We start from the raw sequence: 16,540 nt of genomic DNA, 5'->3' as shown, positions 1-16,540 counted from the left end.
TGTTTTCTGCGAAAAATTACAGACCGACAATTGAAGCGGTTCAAGTCTACTCAGTGCTACACGAGAAGCAATGAAAACAGCCGAAAACCTTAGAAAAATATTAGAAATGAAAAATCGGGCGTTAGTGTTAAAGGTTTGGCCCAAAAGTAGGCCAAACGAGCTAAAAACACTAACGGATTGGATCGGACCCAAGTTGGGCCCAAACCCAACACTATATAAGTCCATTAAGTGGCCATTTCAGACACTTAAACACCACACCAGCAGCAGCAACGTGAAAAGAGAGAAGAGAGGTAGGGTTCCAAAAATTCACTATTCATCATCTTCTTCTCAAGCTCATATCTTGAGCTATAGAGCTCTGATTTGTGTGCCGTCAGCGACTACGCATTCTTTGTGAAGAGCTCTACAAAACCCATATAAGAAACTGGTAAGGAAAGCTCGAATCCATCTCAGTTTCTCTCTTCAAAATTTCGGTTTTATTAGGGCTTTAGGTTAAATGAGTTTTTGAGATTTTGGATGTTTAGGTTTGCTCTAATCCTTGCTTAGCATTGGATTTTTGCTATCAAATCTGTTGAAAAAGGTAAGAGCCACTAAAACCTTGTGATTTTATGTTTAAATGGAACCCTAGGTTGATTTGTGATGGTTTATGCATATATAGTTTGATTATTGTGAGTTTGGAGCTTGTTGGTGCTTGTTGGAGTTACATTGGTGGTTGGATTTTGGTTGAAAGCTTATTTGGTTCATATTGGAATCGGCCAAGGTATGGTTTTGGTTTTCTCTATGTAGTATATAATATTCATGGACACTTAGGCTAGTGACCCATAGGATTAGGATTGAATTTTGAATGGTTGACGAGTTGTTGGATGTTATTGTATGACGATGTATGATGAAATGATGATCTTGAGTTTGATATTGATGATTGATATGGATATGATGAGGATAGATGATTGTGAAGTTGAGAAGGGATTTGTGTTTATATATATATATATATATATATATATATATATATATATATATATATATATATATATATATATATATGATATTGATGTTGATCAATTGGTAATGTAGTTGGAAAATTGTTATTGAGGTTTGATATATGTGATAAATTGATGTTGATGTTGTGGATGAGAAAAGATGAAGGAAAAATGTGATAAGTTTGGTGTAATATGACATAGAGGGTTGATTATGATGAAAAATGGAGTTTGGACTAGATTGGTTTGGTTTTGGTTGTGTTTTACAAAGAAATTGTGAAAATGGTAATTTTGGATAAAAGTTGGTTTTTGATAAACTTTGACTGATCATAACTTTTGTCTTAATTTTTAAAATCTGATGAAACTTATCTAAAATTAAAGATCTTTGAAAATCCTTCAAATTGATATAAAGTTTGTAAAATTTGGAATTTTGTAGAGGAAGTTATGATCATTCAAAGTTGGTGTTGAAAATTTGAAAATTCTGCAAAGTTACAGAATTATGAGTTTTCTGGTATGTGCGCATGCACACTCTGCGAAAATTGCAACATGTGCGCACGCACAGACCTGTGTGTCCGCACACGCAGAGGCAGGCAATCTGCTTGCAGCACTGGCACAGCTCATGTGCGCGCATACCCATGGAAAATTGCAACATGTGCATACGCACATACCTGTTCGCACGCACACGTTGAGAAGGCCAGTCTGTTAGGGGCGCTGGCACAGGTTGTGCGAATGAACAGATTTTGAAAGTTTTGGTACCTGTGCGTACGCACATCCTTGTGCGTACGCACATCCTTGTGCGTACGCACACTTTAAAAATTTTTCCTGGGCGTGCACACGCACACGCCCTGTTTCTCAAAGTTTGCTTTGTTTTCAACTATTTCACATTCCCGACGAGGTTGTAAGCTTCTATAACATCTTTTTAAGACTTTTGGACATATTTTTTGGATACTCAAATATGGGAAATGGTTTTAGGGTTTTAGACGTGATTATTTGGAAAAGTTAGCAAACGGAGTATTAGGTTTCTGGTGTACTGAGGAAGGCTTGATGATGTGAAATGAATGGTTGATGGATGAGATGCGAATTAAAGAACAGTGGTTGAACAGAGTAGAGGGTTCTGGATGAAGCGATGGCTCCATCTTATACTAAAAATGTTTTTGAAAATCACTGTACTACTTTTTCATTGAGATTATGAGACGCTATGCGCCCGACAGGGGCCGAGGTTGGATCCCGCCTGTCGAGGTAGCGGCGGCGGTGTAAGGGCGGTGGCTCGTCCCGCTTGCGCTTAGATGTGAGGTCGGTGGCAATAGATCCCGCTCGCATCCCTTCAGATCAGCAGAGTGTACTGGCACAAAACCCTGGATAGTGATCTGAGCACTATATCTCGGGGGCTCCCACACCATAAATCCGAAGGGCAACATCTCCATGGAGATGTGTCGGGTTGGCAATTGAACCGACAATGTGATATCACAGCCAGTAGGGCAGGCATTCATCATGTGCATTTTCTATCTGTTTGTATGCTTTGCCGACTTGATATTGTTTTCTTATCTGTATAACATGTCTAATTGCTATTTGAATTATTTGCTATATATGCTTCTATCTGTGTTTTACTTGTATTGTATATATTTGTGTTTTCTACTAGGATTGAGGAGGTTCGGAAGGCGGTGGTAATGGGATCGCTTGGAGGATCAGTTGGTGAAGGCTGTGGGACAGCGGCGTTTGATTATATTAGAAAATCCCTTAAGATAGATTACCCTTTATGGTGCAATGGTTTAAGTTTTGTTAAGATTTTACATATTATGCTTATTTGATTTAGAATGCTTTAAGTTTGAATTCTTGTGATGGAGATGGAGTCTAGGATTGCCTTTGGCGTCCCGGGGTCTTATATCCTACATCACTGGGCACTGTTACCATACTGAGAACCTTCGGTTCTCATACTATATTTCTGTTGTATTTTTCAGATGCAAGTTGCAACCCACCTCGGTGAGTTGTTTGGTTGGTGTCAGAAGCGGAGAATCCGAATATCTTTTGAGTCTCTTTGATTTATTTTGTTTATTTATATATATCTCTCACTTTTGTATTTTTATTTTGGCCTAGAGGCTTGTACTTGAGAGAGAACAAAACTTGTATAAGCCATTTTAAACTTCAGTTTCCTCTTGTCTGTATATTTGGCTAATCGGCTTAAACTCCGCGAGTCGTGGCTAGTTTCCTATGATATTACACTATTATACTATTATTTTGTTTATATCACATATGTTCCTTGCGCTTAAGTTAGACACTTCATTAGTTCGTTTTGCGCTTTTATGATCTGATTTTTGAACTATACCCTTTATCATGCTTCTAGATAATATTATTCCTTGATTAATCTTTGCTTTACAACACGAGGTAAAGTTTAGGCTAATTAGGGGTGTTACAATTCTCAAATATAATTTTTAAAATTTATTTTTTAACCTTTCAAGAGATGTTAACTTAGGCAGTGTTCCATATGAGGTACTGGGACAGAGATTTGGGGACTGTGACTCAATATTGTATTTGATGGTTAGAGATTAAAACTAAAATTTTAGTCTCAAGACACAAAATTTTAGTCTTCTTTTTTTCAATACATCTGAAAAGTGAAAACACAGATCGATGACTGAAATTTTAAGAATGGAAACTAAAATTTAATAATTTTTTTTTCAAATACCTTCATTCAAATTTTTTTTTTTGAAAGTACAGAACTCAACACAATAAAGTGAAACAGACAGAATCAATAAAACACTACAATCCAATGTAAAACACGTAAGACCACAATACAAAGAAGAACCCCATGTCATCTTCAGCATAGCCATCAACAACTAAAGGGATCTATACATTTTCACTCGTTAGAGCTCATGACCGCCATGTTGATAACCTCTTCAACCTCTTTGCTTTTATTCTGAAAAATTCTTCTATTTCTTTCCAACCAGATGTTCCAAATAATTGCACAGAAGCATCTCAGCCGCTGGTGTCTATCCTCCTTTCTCTTCGGTTCCTCTGTTCAACATAGAAAATGTTCTTTCATCGAATCCGAAAAAGACCATTGGCAGCCAAACACCAATATCCACGCACTTTACACCTGCCAAACAAATTCACAGTCAAGAAACAAGTAATATACATGTTCTACATCTTTATTACATAAAAACACATACATTATTTTTCTGGTTAATAATCCCAAATCGACTTAACCTTCATTCAAAATTTTATAGTCCAAATCTATTCTTCAGAATTCTTCCACTATCAAACTCTCACCTCTTATCCCAACCCCAATTTAACCCCACTACCACATCTCTATCATCACTAAATGCATTGTAATTTTTTATTTTAATGACAGATATAGCTTTCATGAATTTTTATTTAATTTTAAACATGTTATAATTATGATAATTGTAGATAAAATTAAAATATTAAATAAAAATTATTTTTTAATTAAAAAATTACCGTTAAATTTTCTGTCAAATAAACTCGATGTTATTTATTTTATTTTTTAAATTAATAATCATCATAATATTTTATGTTGAAATTACCTACAAAAAAATCCGACAATAATTATGGTAAGAAACGCAAAAATTGATGCCAACGTTACGTCGGATCAATAATTCTAACAGTAACAACATCCTAAAATTGGTTATTTTGTAATGTTTATTATCAAATTTTTCGATGATAATTGGCGTTGAAAAGATTAAATCTACTGATAATTATTTATCGGCGGCATTTATATCATTAGAAATAATCTGACTATAATAAGTGTATATTTGGGTGTTATTATTTTGTTAAAAAAATATTTTTTTTTTAATGAAAAAATATCTTTTTTATTTTTTAACGTGTTTGACAAATTTTTAGTAGTAAAAATAAAAGCACTAGTAAAATAAAAAATTTTTTTTGAGAAGCTGTAATTTATATCTTTTTCTAAAAGATCTTTTTTCCTTAAAAAAAGATGTTTTTCATGTATTAAATAAATAAAAAAATATCTTTATATTGTTATACATAAATATAATTGATAGATAAAAATGCCTTTTTATATGAGATATCTAAACATAAAATTACTTTTACTTCTCTATAAACTCTTTTAAAAAAAGATAATTCAAAAAAAGATTTTTTTTTTAAAAGATCACCCAAACAAACCCTAAATCTGACAATAATATTGTTAGTGTTGGATGTTTTCGCCAATCATCTTAGCATTAAGCATATATATATATATATATATATATATATATATATATAAAACACAAATAGGTTAGAAGGATTTTGGGGTTTTCTATATATAGTATAAGATTTAGTAACTTTAAAAATTGACACCTTAATGTGCACAGTATATAAAGACACGTTTTCATGTCCATTAGCATCTTATTCACGCTTTGTGCACTAGATAGATTCATTATGCATTCTTTGTTTTTTTGCTTCAGATATATCGTTTCAATTCATTCACTTTCAAAAACATACATTATTGTCTTTGCAAATACATCAGTACGTTCACATATAAGAGAGATGGTGAAAATTCATCACATATAAAGTTAATAGTTAAAAATTATTAGATAATAATTTAATTAAATTTATTAAATTATATAATAATTTTTAAATATAAATTTTATATAAAAATAATTTTATCAAAATTTCTACCATTAGTTTATTAAACAATCACTTAATAATTATGTAATGGAAATTAGGAACTCAATTTTACAAATCACTGATAAAATAACAATATACAGTAATATAAGTTTAAATTATATTATGAAATAAAGATATTAAATAATTAATATTTTTCTTTCATATTTGTTTTTAATAGTCAGCATTAGTTAATTCTTAATTTTTTTTTTCACTAAAAATATTGATTTCGGTTCTTCATATATCCCTTTTATATATAGTAATTCTAGACGTTTTGGCATCTATATTTAGTTTTGGACAAAAAATACTTATCAAAAGATAGATATTAGTAATAAAAATTTGACAAATTTCAAAAGATGGGATCACATGTGGATGGTAGTAAGCATGTTACAGTGTCACTGACTCACTGTAATATTTTAAGTTGTATTTGTTTATAAATACAAGATAATGGGATAGAAATATAACAACAACAATAACAACAACAAAATTTTATCCCATTAGATGGGGTCGGTTACATAAATCAAATAATGCCATTGAGCCCTATCATGTATTATGTCTACAGAGAGATTGTTTATATGTAGATCTCATTTGACCACCTCATGGATAATCTTTTTAGGTTTTCCTCTGTCTTTCATTCTTTATTCATCTTCCATCTCATCCACCTTCCTGACTGGGTCTGTCGGTTTTCTTCTCACATGTCTAAACCACCTGAGACGCAATTCTACCATCTTTTCCACAATGGGTGCTACTCCAACTATCTCCCTTATATCTTCGTTCCTTATTTCATCCAATCGCGTATGACCACTCATCCATCTCAACATCTTCATCTCTGCTACACTTAACTTATGTTCGTGCCCCTTTTGGCCGCCCAACACTCCGTACTATAAAGTATAGCCGGTCTTATAGCAGTGCGATAGAATTTATCTCTAAGTTTTAAAGGCACTTTTTTGTCACATATAAAACCAAATGCACTCTGCCATTTTGACCAACCTGCTTGGATCTTATGATTTACATTCTGTTCAATATCTCCATTATCCTGTATGACGATGCACCCAAGATACTTAAAACTTTTAACCTTTCATAAGATGTTTTCTCCAATCTTCATCTCTATATTAGAGTTTTCCCTTCTCAAACTGAACTTACATTCCATATATTCCGTCTTGCTATGGTTTATGCACAGACCATACACTTTTAGAGCTTCTCTCCATAAATCCAACTTCTTATTTAGGTCTTCTCTTGACTCTCCCATAAGGACGATATCATCGGCAAAAAGCATGCACTACGGCACATGCTCTTGGATGTGCTCTTTGAGTACTTTCAAGACTAATGTGAAAAAGTATGGACTTAAGGATGATACTTGGTGTAATCCTATGTCAATAGAAAATTTCTCTATCACACCACCTTGAGTCTTCACACTAGTTGTGGCCCCATCATACATGTCTTTAATTGCACGAATATATACATCCTTACTCTCTTCTTTTCTAAAACTTTCCATAAGACCTCCCTTGACACCTTATCGTACGCTTTTTCCAAATCAATAAACACCATATGTAGGGCCCTTTTATTACTACAATACATTTCCTTCATCCTTCTTAACAGGTATATCACTTCGATGGTGGATTTGTCTGGCATAAATCTAAATTGGTTCTCTGTTACTTGTGTCTCTTTTCTCAACCTCCGTTCTATCACCCTTTCCCATAACTTCATGGTATGGCTCATGAGCTTGATCCCTCTATAGTTTTCACAACTTTGTATATCCCCCTTATTCTTGTAGATAGGTACCAAGGTGCTATTTCTCGACTCATCAGACATCTTCTTTGACCTTAAAATCTCATTAAAAAGCTTAGTTAACCAATTGATGCCTTTTTCTCCAAGGTCCTTCTAAACCTCAATCGGGATATTATCAAGTCCTTCCACTCTGCCATTTTTCATCTGCTTTAGAGCCTCTTTTAGCTCGAAATCTCGAATCCTTTGATAGTAGTCAAAGTTTTGATCTTCTTCCCTTGTGCATAACCGACCAAAGCTCGGAAGAGTCTTATTTTCTTCATTAAATAACTCGTAGAAGTAGCTCTTTTACCTTTAATTAATATTCTCCTCTTGAGCCAGCACCTCTCCATCCTTATCCTTTATGCACTTAACCTAATCTAAATCTCTCGTTCTTCTTTCATGGCTCTTTGTGATTCTATATATACATTTTTTTCCTTCTTTCATGCCCAAAGACTGGTAGAGACCCTCATATGCTCTTGTTTTTGACATATATTATATCTTGAGGCACTAAATTAATATTTATATTTTTTAGGATAAATTACTGAAATAAAATAATTAGACTTTAAATTTATCATATTACAACTTTTTCAAACAGCATACATGTTTGCAATTTTTTTACTCTATGTAAATTGTTACAAGGTGTGGTGGCTTTTAACTTAAACATAATCCGCTACAAGATAGCACAGATTATGTGAAAAAACGTGGATAGCAAAAGAATATGAAACATGCATAATTGCTGAGTATAGCGATTTATGAAGAAATATTAGGTAGCTTACGAAAGGTACCAGAGGATAGTTGAAACTAGAATCAGTAAAGAAAACAAAAAAAAAGAGAGAGTTGAGAAGAGAGAGAGCAGAGCCCAGAATTGAGATCTGCATCTGAATTGTATTGATGTGTTTTCTAGAATGAATGATAATGGAGTACATGATAAAGTACATATGGTATATATGCACAGTTGCAAGTATAACAGCTCAGTATTTTAAAACCATATTAGAGTTTAACTAACTAACAGATTAAAGTAATTTCTACACATTTCTACATACTTCCTTCACGATCCTATCTCTTTTATTTTCTATCTTCAAAACTCTCTTCTGCTTCAAACGAGGATGACATGTTGCTAGGACACTGCATCATAAGCTTTTCTTTGAGATTGAGAAAAGAAATTGAAGGAAGGGCCTTGGTAAAGGTATCTATAATTTGGACAGAGCTGGAAACATGCATTACTTGAACCACCTTGCTTGTGACATAGTCTTTCATAAAGTGGAAATCAATTTCAAAATATTGTTTTTAGAATATAGGATAGGATTTGCAGCTAGTAGCACAACACTTTGATTGTCATAGTAGGCAATAGAAAAACTTTTAGAGGAAATTGCAGCTCATTGAACAATTCTTTGATCCAAATTAATTCTGCAACTAAGTTAGCCAAGGCTCTATACTTAGCTTCCGTGGTTGAACGATCTATTGCACCTTATTTTTTAGAATCACTTCCTTAGAGTCCTGTGATTTAATGTAACAACCATGAGAATAGAACTCAAAGAAAATATTATTGTCACAACAAAACTGATACACACTAAGCAAATTTTATTATATTAGGCACTATCAGTAATTTCTGTATTAAAAAAATCTTTAGAGCTCAAATTAGTTTTAAACAAGACTTTTCCAACACAATTAATACTCAAATATGTTCCATCACCAACAAGTACTTGATCATTTCCTTCATAGTTTTCTTTCTGAGTAAGATTCTGCGGATCAAAAGTTATATGATGTGTGGCTCTTGAGTCTGGGTACCAGGCTGCATCATGAATTGTAAACGGTTCTGCTAAGACACTTGTAAAGTTAGCCTTAGGTTGGTGCACCGATTTTTCTTCATAGCCATGTGAGTATTGTTGATCCTTCTCATATCTGAACCAGCAACTTCTTGTCGTATATCCAATTTTGTTGCAAAGTTTGCATTATGGCCTCTCTTGAGATTCACCCTTGCCAAAGTTTGCTCGACCATAATTCTATTCGTAACTCTGAAACCTTCCAAAGCCTTGTCCATAACCTTGAAATCTTCCTCTATCACTGTTGAACTGTGACTGCTGACCATTCGTAAAATGCACATTTGAGGCAAATTGCAACTGCTAACTACCTCTTCCATAGTTCATGCCTTTTCTATCGATCCACAGCTCTGATACCATGAAAGGTACCATCCTAAACCCTAAATATGAATATTGATTTTTAAAATAGAATAAATATATTTTAAATTTTTTGTATTTAAAAATAATATTCTATCAATGTTAGAATTATTTAGATGCATAAGTAATAGTGAATATAGAATTATTTAGGATGGATAGAACTAAGTATATCTTTTTATTGAAAATACGAATTTAAAAATATTATATTCAATTCTCAATAGTCAACCACCATTATATATTCAAAAGATTTTTGAAGAAATGAAATAACTTGAAGCATATAATTTTTTGTAAAAATTTAATTAATTCAAGATATTTATTGTTGTTGATTAAAATTAAAAAGTAAATTGAAATGATAATTTAATATTTTTATGCTCTTAAAATATTTTTTATTTTTCTAGCATTCTTTATCATTCAATGATCACATTAATATAATTTAATTCAATAAAATTATTTATCATCATTTGATTGAATAAAAATTCTATTTTATTTGAAAATTTTAGGATTTCTCAACCTTAAGATCATCTATGTTAAATTATTAAAAAATATAACTGAGAGCATGGGAGCGTCCCTTCATTCAAGAGCATGATTGAGATAAGAGAGCTTGACTCTTGTGGTTCTTTGATCTTCATCAACCTAAACCTTCTGTATCCCTGATAGGGATGAATCATAACCCCATTGTAGAAAAAGAGCTACGGAGGTGAATTTGATGTGTTGGAGACCAAAATCCTGAAGTCATTATCTTAAACTCAAATAAAATAGTATCTATGATTTTAATCTCATTTATCCAAATTAAAAGTAATAATGACCTATTTAATTCAATATTTATGACAATAAATAAAAACACCGTTATATAAGTCATTTAATGTGAAATTACTTAATTTGCAATAATAATTAATATATGTATTGTCCATAAATATATTAAGAAATAATAATTTCCAAGCAATCTTCTACTTGGGCTTTACATATATATTTTTCTGAGATAATTATATCTTATAAATTTTATGCGCACATCTAAATGTTATTTTCCTGATTACTTTAATAATCTGGTATATCTCATATATAAGTTATGAAATTACCGTAACTTTTATCACATTAGTGTTGTAACGAAACCACGATGATCGCCATACTAAAATGCTCAACCACATAGATCAAATTTGGATGAGAAAATTCAGAAATTACATACAAAAATGATCTCATGCATGCCTATTTCTAACTGCTCCAACTTGAATAAAATTTTATTTTATTCGGTGACAGACTCATGTAAAACTGCAAGGACAATGCCTAGGCTCATAGCGACGGTGACTAAGTGATGTGTCTGTAGAAAAAGAAGAGAAGAACTCAACAGACTCCCAATGAGAGAGAGAGAGAGAGAGAGAGAGAGAATTTACCTAGAGAAAAGAGACCCCGCAGGAGAAATGTAGTGACGGGCTCAACAGTGACGGTAATGGGATAAGCAGCGATGACGACATGAACTGTGAAGAAAGATAGGAGCTGTGAAGAGGTAGGCGGCGATGGGCTCAGCAACGACCATGACGGAGCTATGAGAATTTTTGTGATGAAACCGAGAAGAAGAAAACTTTGGGTAAGGATGACTGGATTTCTCTTGCATGGCTATAAAGTATGGACTGAAGTTGTGAATCACTGAATTTATGATGTGAGGCAAATCTTAATTCCTAAAAGAGTAAAGTATCATTTTTGTCCCCAACATTTGGAGTAAGTCCCAAAGTTGTCCCTAACATTTTAATCCTTCTATTCAAGTCCTTAACGTTTCAAAATTGACTCAATGTTGTCTTGTCGTTAGAGATCCGTTAACAGAATTTCCTGCATGACAAAATTGAGATGATTTTGAAATGTAAGGGATTTAAATAGGACGAAAACGTTGGGGACAAAAACGATACATAGAAATAAATTTTAATTTTATCGTTCAATAATATCAATTTTTTACTGTAAATAATTCAATTATTTTTTAATCACATCTATGTAAATTATACTTAATCATATTACTTTCATTCTAAATAAGTTTATTTTTTTATAATTTTACACTTAAATTAATGTAATTTTTTATAAATAAATAAATTTTATACTTTCATTCTAAATAAATAACGTAATGTGATTAAAATAAAAGTGTAAAATTATAAAAAAAAATTATAAGTAATATGATTAAGTAATGAAAGTAAAATTATATTATTTAGAATTTTTTTTGGTGACTTATATTATTTAGAATGAAAATATAAAATTTATTTATTTATAAAAAATTATATTTCTTTAAGCGTAAAATTATAAAAAAATTAATTTATTTAAAATAAAAGTATAAAAGTTATTTATTTATAAAAAATATATTACTTTAAGTATAAAATTATAAAAAAATTTATTTATTTAGAATGAAACTATAAAATTATAAATAAAATTATAAGTAATGTGATTAAATAATGAAAGTAAAATTATATTAGTTAGAATGAAAGTATAAAATTTATTTATTTATAAAAAATTACATTACTTTAAGCGTAAAATTATAAAAAAATTAATTTATCTAGAATGAAAGTGTAAAATTATAAAAAAAAGTAATGTGATTAACTAATGAAAGTAAAATTATATTATTTTGAATAAAAGTGTAAAAATTATTTATTTATAAAAAAATTATATTACTTTGAAGGTAAAATTATAAAAAAAATTAATTTATTTAGAATGAAAGTTTAAAATTATAAAAAAAAATTATAAGTAATGTGATTAAGTAATGAAAGTAAAATTACATTATTTTAAGAGTAAAATTATAAAAAATTTAATTTATTTAGAATAAAAGTAATGTGGTTAATTGTAATTTATTTAGACGTGATTAAAAAATAATCGAATACTATGTACAGTAAAAAATTGATATTATTAAAGGATAAAATTAAAATTTATTTCTATATATCGTTTTTTTCCCAACGTTTTTGTCCTATTTAAATTCCTAACGTTTCAAAAGTGTCTCAATTTTGTCCCGCCGTCAATTCTGTTAACGGATCCCTAACGGCAGGACAACATTGAGTCAATTTTGAAACGTTAGGGACTTAAAAAGGACGATTAAAATGTTATGGACAACTTTGAGACTTAGCCCAAATGTTGGGGACAAAAACGATACTTTACTCTTCCTAAAAATTGTTTATATGTATATATTCGGGGAAGGTACATCCTAAACTCGATCATGTCCTGTCCTGAGCAAAATCAACCCCGACTAGGGTCAAGTTATTATCCTCCCCAACTGAGTATGGAGGGGTCGGGTACCTGCGTATTCGGGTATTCTTACCAAGTCTAACTACATATTGATGCTCCATTTATTAAGAGTTTATTACCGTTTGCCAATGGATTGCTACACACAAGGCGAGATTCTAACTCCTAATAGTTGTTTAAGCGGACGAGTGAGATAATCACTCAACAAGCTCAAATTGATTAAGAAAAAATACTAATTATTTTTAATATTTTAATATTAAAAATCTTGAGAGTTTGATTTTAATTATAACATTGTAAAATATTTATAATAATAATTACTATATATATTTTATTTATTTTTTTAATAAAATTTTTTATATAATTTTATGTATTATCCCGTACAGAATACGAAAACATACACTAGTATTAATAAAAAAAGAATGTATAATATATATATATATATATATATATAGTGTTTAATCAAGGTTAAATTACACAGTTGGTTCCTATACTTTTGGTAAAATTATAAGTTGGTCCTTACACTTTAAAAGTTTGTAATTAGATTCCTAAAAATAATTAAAATTTGTAATTTAGTCCCCACCATTCAAAAAGTATTTGATTTAATAGAATATTCTCTATTTTGAACATGTGACCTGCACATGTTTGCAATAGGGACCAATTTGCAACTTTAGTGAAAGTATGGGGACTAACCGTGTAATTTAACCATTTGAAAATGACCAAAAACTCTCTAGACTATCTGAATCCACCCTACCCCTCCCCAGCTCTCTCACTCTCACTTTCTCACTTTTCAAAATGGCACCCCAACCCCAACACTCTCTGTCTCTCACCTCGACTCACCATCGTCGTGCCTCTCGCCTCCGTCACCACGCCGAATTCACTAATAAATTGAGTTGCTATTTTTGTGTTGATTTGTTGCTATTTTTTTCTTAGACATTAAATTGTTCGCTTTGAGCATGCTTGGGATTGGAATTGTTCTCTTTTATTTATCGTCAGTGTTTAGTATTGGGATTGGAAGAGAAGAAAAAGTTGTCGGATGAGAGATGCGAGATGAAAGGAGGCGAGACTCGACTCGTGAACATAAATGCAGTGGATCCGGCGTAGCGACGGTGAATCGAGGTGAGAGATAGAGAGCGGTGGAGTTCGAGTGTCGTTTTAGAAAATAAGAAAGTGAAAGTGAGAGAGTTGGAGTGGGACGGGGTAGGTTCAGATAGCCTAGGGAGTTTTTTGTCACTTCAAATGATTAAATTACACAGTTAGTCCCCATACTTTCACTAAAATTATAAATTGGTCCCTGTTGTCAAACATGTGCAGGTCACATGTTCAAAATAGAGAATATTCTGAGAATATTCTGTATTTCTGTTAAATCAAACACTTTTTGAACGGCGGGGACTAAAATACAAATTTTAATTCTCTTTAGGGACCCAATTATAAACTTTTAAAGTGTAGGGACTAATTTACAATTTCACTGAAAGTGTAAGGACCAACGGTGTAATTTAACCTTTAATCAATTAGTATCTCTTTATTGTTAATTGTGTTTTTTTTTGTATTTCTTTTGTAATTAGATAAAAATTTTAATATAAATAATATTTAAATTTTATTTGATACAAAATTAAAGATATAGTTTATAAATCTGCAATGATGAATGTTGCAGATATAAGTTAAAATTTGGATATTTACAAAAAATATGTGCACATATTTTTCATAAAAATTAAGATATTAATTTATTACATGCTATGTTCTTTTTAACTAATCTAATTATTTTATAAATTTTTTTGTTTTATATTTTTATTTAATGTTTGCATAAAATAAAAAAAAGATGTATGAGCTTAATATATATTGAATAATATTTTTTATTAAATAAATTTTAGATATAAAAAAACAATTAATCTTGACATACAAGTGATTTGCTCTATAAGTCTTACCTAATTGATGTTACGCTCAAACGCGCCTGTTACGCACATATGTTTCACGCGCCTCTAACAGATTTTAACTCAATCAACGCGCGAATATATAACTTCCTTTTTTAAAATGATTTCATTTTCTTTTTTCGAATTTCTTGCCTTCTCTCTTCGATCTCTTTCGTGCGTTTCTCTCTACCTTCTCCTTCGTCTTTTACGTGCGTTTCTCTCTGCTTTCTCCTTCTTCCTTTATGTTCTTCAAATTTTTTATTGTGCGTTTATCCATTATTTTTTTACTTCAAGCTGTGAAATCGTTTTTGAAGATAATGGATTATTCAACTTCAGATTGTCAGGTGAACCAGAGCGAAGTGGATTTTGAAACTGAATCCAATGAAGTTTCAGAGATGTGATTTAGTTTTAGTTAGTAATTGAATCTGAATTTGAATCCACTTAGTAGTTTTTTATTGTGTAGCTGAATAATGCGTGAACCTTACCTGTGATATTTGCTGTTTATTCTTCCTTGATTGAATTGAATCTAATGTACTAGTTCTCATTTGAATTAAAATAATTTTGTCCATTTTATATCAGATATTCGAGTGTAGATTAGTAATAATTAGGTGTATTTCAGGAAAGTTTGGGTGTATTTACAATTTATGACTTTTCATCTGACGGAGGGTGAATTGTGTTATTATTTTAGTCGAATTGTTTTAGTTTCTGTTTAGTTATGATTCATGAATCTGGTTTTCTTACTTTTGATGATGGTTTTCTAGTTGTATTTGCATTTTATAATTTATGCTTGTTTTAATATGGTGTATTTTGAGTGTATTTTGCAGATCTTCTGTGGTATTGATGACCAGTTTGTCCCCAAGGTTGGGATGACTTTTAACACCCTTGAAAATTCTGCAAAATTCTACAAAGATTATTCGAAGGTTGTATATTTTTCTACAAGAGTTCGGAGCACAAATAAGAAGATAAATGAAATTAAGAATCAATTGATTACATGTAGCAGAGAGGGAAATGGAAATCAAAAATATATCTGACCAAGAAACAAATCTCTCAGCTGGTTTAAATTGTCCTACAAGAATTTATATACACGTATTGAAGGATGTTGGTGTTTGGATCATTTCGAAGATCATGTTGCATCATTTACATCCTTGCTGTCCAGATCAAGCACAGATGCTCAAACAGCACAGGGAACTAAGCATGTCCGTGTGTCGTACAATAGAGAATAACGAGGAAGTCGGTATTAGACCTAGCAAAACTTTTCAATCATTTGTTGCAGTAGCCGGGGGTCATCGCGAGTTAAATTTTATCAAAAAAGACGTGAGGAATTACATCACTAGAGAAGTGCGGAATGTTTTGGAACAAGAGGATGCAAAAGAATTTGGGAAATACTTATTAAGAATGAAAGAGAAGAATCAGAATTTCTTTTTCGAGCTCGAACTCGAGCACGATCAGTCCATTAAGCTTGCTTTTTGGGCGGATGCAAGGAGCAGAGCTGCCTATGAGTATTTTGGAGATGTTATTTCATTTGACACCACCTATAATACAAACATGTAAAATGATGTTCTGGTTTATGAATTTGAATTAATGTTGTTTTATAAATTTGCTGCAGAGGTGTATATTGGAGGTTTTTTGGTGTATTAGATAATGATTTGGGTGTATTTTGTTGATTTTAATTCTGTTTTGTCATAATCTTTTTCAGGTATAATCTGGTTTATGGTTCTTTTGTTGGGGTGAATTACCACGGTCAGTCAACACTTCTTGGATGCGCTTTGATGAAAAACGAAGATATTAAATCATTCAAAAGGTTATTTCAATGTTGGCTTTGTTGCATGGGAGGAAATGCTCCAAAAGGGATTCTCACCGATCAATGTGCATCGATGCAAAGGACTATCGAGGC

At 31.4% G+C, this 16,540-nt stretch overlaps 1 protein-coding gene and 1 long non-coding RNA gene across 2 annotated transcripts; both read left to right on the top strand.

The window, feature by feature from the left end:
- Positions 1-258: 258 nt before the first annotated feature.
- On the top strand, positions 259-697 carry LOC130968046 (uncharacterized). Its single transcript, XR_009081501.1, has 3 exons — positions 259-424; positions 522-577; positions 656-697. It is a non-coding gene; the product is annotated as an uncharacterized LOC130968046 (long non-coding RNA).
- A 14,266-nt stretch (positions 698-14,963) lies between these two features.
- LOC130965532 (protein FAR1-RELATED SEQUENCE 5-like) lies at positions 14,964-16,197 on the top strand. Its single transcript, XM_057890291.1, has 3 exons — positions 14,964-14,990; positions 15,471-15,566; positions 15,742-16,197. The coding sequence occupies exons 1-3, from the start codon at positions 14,964-14,966 to the stop codon at positions 16,195-16,197; spliced, it is 579 nt and encodes a 192-aa protein (XP_057746274.1).
- The last annotated feature ends 343 nt before the right edge of the window (positions 16,198-16,540 follow it).

The sequence above is a fragment of the Arachis stenosperma genome, chromosome 3, assembly GCF_014773155.1.
Source record: "Arachis stenosperma cultivar V10309 chromosome 3, arast.V10309.gnm1.PFL2, whole genome shotgun sequence".
NCBI lineage: Eukaryota > Viridiplantae > Streptophyta > Magnoliopsida > Fabales > Fabaceae > Arachis > Arachis stenosperma.
Note: the sequence above shows the minus strand (reverse complement) of the source record. Positions and strands in the feature narration are given on the sequence as shown.

Bases quoted from the DNA above. Each gene is read 5' to 3' on its own strand.
- LOC130965532 (XM_057890291.1), top strand. From the start codon at position 14,964: ATGGATTATTCAACTTCAGATTGTCAG. The intron at 14,991-15,470 runs GTGAACCAGAGC...TGTATTTTGCAG, and splicing joins ATTCAACTTCAGATTGTCAG to ATCTTCTGTGGTATTGATGA. The intron at 15,567-15,741 runs GTTGTATATTTT...CACGTATTGAAG, and splicing joins TCTACAAAGATTATTCGAAG to GATGTTGGTGTTTGGATCAT.